Below are 6337 nucleotides of genomic sequence, written 5' to 3' on the forward strand. Positions count from 1 at the left end.
TTAGAAAAGAGTATGTAAATAAATGTAAAAAGACTGGTGTGGTTACTTCAAGGAGATTTGTGTGTGCAAAGGAGGGAGATCGAGGAAAAGACAAAAGAGATCAAAATATAAAGAATCCACGAGCAAAAATAAGATGTCTTTGTGAAGTACGTTTGTTTATTGTACTTAATTGAGATAGTAAAAAATATGTGGTGAGTGAATTTATTGCTGAGCATAACCACTATCTCCACCTTCCATCAACTGTGCACATGATGCCATCACAACGAAAAGTGGCTGCAACTCATGCTATTGAAATTGATTTGGCACATGAATCGGGATTAAGACTAAAGCAATCTTATGAGCTTCTTAGTAAGCAAGTTGGTGGATATGAAAATCTTGGTTTTACCAAGCAAGATCATAAAAACTACTTACGTAGTAAGCGACAGAGAGACACGGAGCATGGGGCAGCTGCTAGCTTGGGAAGATATTTCAGCCGTCAACTTAAGGAAAATCCTTCATATTATTTTGCTACTCAATTGGACTGTGAAGAGTTGATTACTAATATCTTTTGGGCCAATGCAAGAATGATCATTGACTATAGCCACTTCGGTGATGTAATAACATTTGATACAACGTATAGCACAAATAGAGATGCAAGGCCACTTGGAGTATTTTTGGGTCTCAATCACCATAGAGAAACTGTTGTATTTGGAGATGCACTTTTATATGATGAAACGATTGAATCTTTTGTATGGTTATTTGAGACCTTCTTAGAAGCAATGTCTGAAAAGAAGCCAATCACTATTTTCGTAGATCAAGATGCAGCAATGTCAGCTGCAATAAAAGTAGTCATGCCTGAGACATATCATGTATTGTGTAGTTGGCATATGTGGCAGAATGCTGAGAAACACTTGGGTCATTTACTAAAAACTGAGCCTCAATTTAATGCTGATTTCTTAGCATGTATCTATGAGTATGACGGTGAAGATGAGTTTCTTACAGCTTGGAATGAAATGCTAGATAAGTACGATGTTCGTGAAAATAAATGGCTAATTGATCTATTTAAATTGAAGGAAAAATGGGCCCAAGCATATGTTAAGAGAACTTTCACTGCAGGAATGAAGACAACCTCACTTAGTGAGAGTTTCAATGCTGACATGAAGGATTGCTTGCATACTGATCTCAATATAGTAGAGTTTTTCACTCATTTTGAAACAATTGTCAATCAAAAGCGGGATAAGGAGTTAGAAGCAGAATACAACTCTAGACAGAAATTTCCAAGATTAAAGCTCAAAAGCTCTCCTATGCTTAACCAAGTAGGACCAGTGTACACGCCTAAGTTGTTTGATTTATTTCAGACAGAAGTTGAAGAGGTAATGGCACTTTCCATCCTAGAATGCAATGTGAGTCAAACACATAGTTATGTGGTTGGAGTTTTCAATCAAAATGGAAAATATGAGGTCATGTGGAATCCATTAGATGAGACTCTATCTTGTAGTTACAGAAAGTTTGAGTCATTTGGTATTTTATGTAGGCATGGTTTGAAAGTTCTTGATGTATTGGATATCAAGTTGATTCCTAATAGATATATCATGAAGAGGTGGAGAAGAGATGCAAAAGATGGAAGCGGAAAAAATTGCACGACACATAACATTAACCCGGATACTCGACTGGAATATGTAGATCGGTTTCGAGATTTATGTCCAAAATATTTTCAATTGGTGAATGAGGCATGTGAAACTAAAGAAGGCCATAATATTCTAAGCTTAGCAATTGCAGATTTGAAAAAAAAAACTTTGTGTCCTTAGGAATTGCAAAGCTAATGTAGAAGAAGACATCATTAGGCCTTCCACCGATTTTGCAAACAAAGAAGATCAATTATGTGCTTCGATTACGATTGTACCAAAAGGGATAAAGAAAAGAGAGGTTTATCGTAATAAAAAGCGTAGGACGAAATCATGGATAGAAAAGATGAGGAAACCAAAGGAAGGCACATCAAAGAAGCAAACAAAGAAAAGAAAAGTGCAGGAGGTAATATTCAATTATCCTTATTTTCACCATTCTATTTTATTTTTACACATTAATAGAGTATACTATTATTGTTGCTAAACTAGTTCAATTTTTATAGGAAATATATGCATATGACGTCATGGCTCAAAAGAAAACTGAGGATGTATCTTCTGGAAATATTACTAGTTTTACACAACTTTTAATGGTAAAGATATTTACAATTATATATTTTATTTTGATATTAATAATAGTTTAGATGCATGATTTGATAATTTTAATACTAAGCTTGTGATATGTGTAATGTGTAATTGGATTTTTTGTAGTCGGCTTCTACAAGTTCTGCAGTACATCAAGGAGGCTCATCAGCAAGTGTTGCATTAGCATCACATTTAGAGAGTACATCAAGTGTTGTAGGCTTCAACAACAAAATTAATGGTGCTAGAGGTCTCTTGACTCAAGGAAGTGTTGCAAGTGGAGGTCTCTAGTTTAGGATCATGTTTTATAATCTAGGACGCATGTCCAGATTAAGTGTTCTTGATTTGTAATTTTCCTAGTTTAGGACTGGAGTTTTGATGGTCCAAAACTTAGTTATATTCAAAATGTTTAGATTTTTTATTATTTGGAAAGAATACTTAATTTGCATGTCTGATGTATTTCTGCAAGGTGTTAATTTCTGCATAATTATTTGTTGCTGCAAAAATTGTTACTATTTCTGCATAATTATTGTTACTTTTACTGCATAATTACTGTTAAAGTTACTGCATAATTAATGTTACTGTTACTGCATAATTACTGTTAAAGTTACTACATAATTGATGTTACTGTTACTGCATAATTGATGTTACTGCATAGGTCTGGTATTGCATGGCATAAATATGTTTTTCTACATAATTGTTATGCTAGGCAAGAGTTGTTTTTATTGCATAATTACTATTAAAGTTACTGCATAATTACTGTTACTTTTACTGCATAATTACTGTTACTTTTACTGCATAATTACTGTTAAAGTTACTGCATAATTAATGTTACTATTACTGCATAATTACTGTTGAAGTTACTGCATAATTGATGTTACTGTTACCGCATAATTGATGTTACTGCATAGGTCTGGTATTGCATGGCATAAATATGTTTTTCTACATAATTGTTATGCTAGGCAAGAGTTGTTTTTACTGCATAATTACTATTAAAGTTACTGCATAATCACTGTTACCTTTACTGCATAATTACTGTTAAAATTACTGCATAATTAATGTTACTGTTACTGCATAATTACTGTTGAAGTTACTACATAACTGATGTTATTGTTACTGCATAATTGATGTTATTGCATAGGTATGATATTGCATGGCATAAATATGTTTTTCTACATAATTGTTATGCTAGGCAAGAGTTGTTTTTACTGCATAATTACTGTTAAAGTTACTGCATAATTCTTGTTACTTTTACTGCATAATTACTGTTAAAGTTACTGCATAATTAATGTTATTGTTACTACATAATTACTATTGAAGTTACTGCATAATTGATGTTACTGCATAATTGATGTTACTGTTACTGCATAATTGACATTACTGTTACTGCATAATTAATGTTACTGCATAGGTCTGGTATTGCATGGCATAAATATGTTTTTCTACATAATTGTTATGCTAGGCAAGAGTTGTTTTTATATAAAAGTGTTGTTGTGAGTAGGGACAAACCCAGGATTTCAAGCTGGGGGGGGGCCGGAGATAAGCAAAATTTTTTTTTTTCAAATACGTATCCATATAGTATTAATAAACTATCAACCAAGACAAATATTAAGATACAATCATCTACCAACAAAAACAAAACACACGAAACACTATTAAGATACAATCATCTGGAATTGGGGAATGAATATTTTTTGGGATTGAAACATCGACATTTTCCGGAATTGAGAAATGAATATTTTCTAGAATTGGAACATCCACATTTTCTGGAATTGGAATAGCAAGATTAGTTATTGGCAATCCTATGTTGACTTCTGAAGAATTTGAATCCTTTCTTTTGACAAAATCAAACATTGTAGTTGGTTTTTTCATGATCTACAAATAAAATAAGAATCATATATATTATCTCACAAACGGTAATATGCATGATGCATTTAATTATAAATTTACAACCAGAAGACCTTATTTGATTGGTCTAGGTGTTGGGGCTTTTCGGATTGCTCCACTATATTTGAGTTTATTTCTTCTCTAAGTATTGCCATTAAGTTTTTTCTTGTTCTTTGTTGCTGTTTGTATGTTTGTTGCTTTTCCTTGTATTCACCATCATGAACACCTTGTATTGGCTTGCTTTTGTTTGCAGTTTGTTTTAATAATATTCTTATTACCTATCAAAAAAAAATTATAAATTTAGTATTTCTCACTTATTTTCAATTTTTAAATTTATCTAATTTAGCATTACGAGTTAACAATAAGCGCAAGTGAATCACTGTTATTTTCTTAAATTTGTATGACAATTTTCTATATTATATGATTTGTTTTTGTCTTTTGTCTTTGGTCTTTGCCTTTATTTATCTCTTTGTCTTTGTCTTGTCTCCATATTTCTAACACTCACGGACTCACCCAATCCCCCTACTAACATTACGATTTTATTCTACAGTAGCAACAAAAACTTTTCCGTACCCAATCCCACTATCGACACTGTGTAAACTTTTCCTAACTTTACCCTTTTTTTTTTGTTTAGTTAATGTGTGCCCTTAACAAATCTATTTTTGAAAAAGTTTTATTGGGTCAATTTTCAATAAACTTTTTCAAAAATTGGTTTTACTGTTGTGTACCCCACACATTAGTAGAATCATTTTCTTTTCTTTTTTCAGTAGTCCCTATTATTGCCCAACAACCGGTCAATAAATAGTCAAACACTACACTAATATATTCTCTAATCTCTACAGAATCATAAACACAGAGTCACAGAGAGTCACAAAGCCAAAAAGCCAAAAAAAAGAAGAAAAAAAAGCACAGATTCAATTCACAATCAACAACTCAGTTCATCACTCATCAATAAACACCACAAGTCCACAAGCACAGATTGTTAGATTCTGAGATTCACAAATATTATATTAGGTTTTGAAAGAAACTAGGAAAGGATAGATTAAATACTTGTGAGTTGAGCTAGAACAATGAAGCTGGGCTGGGCAGATCGAGCAACCAGCGGCAAGAATCAAGATGGGTCTTGCGTGGGCATGGCGATGGTGGTGGCATTGGTGTGGCCATTTCCCGTTTGGGTATGCGATGGGAACCGGTGGCAGTGTGAGGCATGAGGCGTGGTGGCGGCGTGAGGCGTGAGGCGTGAGCGGTGGCATGAACCGGTGAACGGCGGCATGAGCTTTTTTTTCACTGTGTCTGTTTCACCTCTGAGTCTCGCCTCTCTTTTCTTTTCTTTTTTTTTTTCCTTCGTTTTCGGTTTTCGCTTGTTCCGTTTGTTCCTTTTGCTAGGTTTTCAATTTTTCTTCTTTACATTTTTTTTTTTAGACTTACATGGGCTGATGGGCTCTTGACTGGGCCGGCCGGCTGGGATAGGGGGGGCCAAGTCCTTTATTTTTTTTGTTTGTTGAAAAACTTTACCTACTAAAAATTTTTTTTTTTTGGACCCAGGGGGGGCCCGGGCCCCCTTAGGCCCCTTCCTGGGTCCGTCCCAGGTTGTGAGGAGAAAAAATTTATATAAAGATGACAAGTTTTGAGCTGTATGCATGTTAATTGGTGTGTCAATTTTTCTTTTGCATGAGTTTTACAATCCTTAGCTGCATGAGTTTTAGTATCCTTTTCCTCTCCTTATAAACACTCCACATAACCAACTACACACCTTGGCCCAACCAACTAACAACCCACAATGGCAGTACAATTTATCTAGATTGTAGACTCCCACGCACCCACATGCAGGCACACACACACACACCCCAGCAACTATACCCGCACCACTTGTGCACACCCACATGCAAAGTCCCCTACACACCCTTACACACACAGCGGCTTTACCTGCACCACCTATGTAGCACACCCTTACTCCTACTTAAAAATATCTACAAATACCAATAGCCCACAACTGTCAAAATCTTTACTTACAAATATCTGCAAATATCCACATTCCACCTGTCACAATCCTTAAAATTAAAATTCAATCCTTACAATAACAGCTGTCACAATCCTTACAATCAAAATTCAATCCTTACAATTCTTACAATAACAAATGTCACAATACTACTTTTGAAGACTCTAGGCCATTATGTGCAGGGCATGGTGCAGCTGATGCACTGTGAAGCTGTGCATAGCATTCTTCATTCAGTTTGCCATCTTTTACAATCTTACGATGAATAGAA

General features: G+C 34.6%; 1 protein-coding gene across 1 annotated transcript; it reads left to right on the forward strand.

Annotated features, from left to right (window-relative positions):
• The first annotated feature begins 251 nt into the window (after positions 1-251).
• On the forward strand, positions 252-2474 carry LOC115961549 (protein FAR1-RELATED SEQUENCE 5-like). Its single transcript, XM_031080517.1, has 4 exons — positions 252-1666; positions 1788-2010; positions 2108-2194; positions 2313-2474. The coding sequence occupies exons 1-4, from the start codon at positions 252-254 to the stop codon at positions 2472-2474; spliced, it is 1887 nt and encodes a 628-aa protein (XP_030936377.1).
• Positions 2475-6337: the final 3863 nt, after the last annotated feature.

This window comes from Quercus lobata, chromosome 9 (assembly GCF_001633185.2).
Source record: "Quercus lobata isolate SW786 chromosome 9, ValleyOak3.0 Primary Assembly, whole genome shotgun sequence".
Lineage (NCBI taxonomy): Eukaryota > Viridiplantae > Streptophyta > Magnoliopsida > Fagales > Fagaceae > Quercus > Quercus lobata.

Bases quoted from the DNA above. Each gene is read 5' to 3' on its own strand.
- LOC115961549 (XM_031080517.1), top strand. From the start codon at position 252: ATGCCATCACAACGAAAAGTGGCTGCAACTCATGCTATTGAAATTGAT. The intron at 2,011-2,107 runs GTAATATTCAAT...CAATTTTTATAG, and splicing joins AGAAAAGAAAAGTGCAGGAG to GAAATATATGCATATGACGT. The intron at 2,195-2,312 runs GTAAAGATATTT...GATTTTTTGTAG, and splicing joins GTTTTACACAACTTTTAATG to TCGGCTTCTACAAGTTCTGC.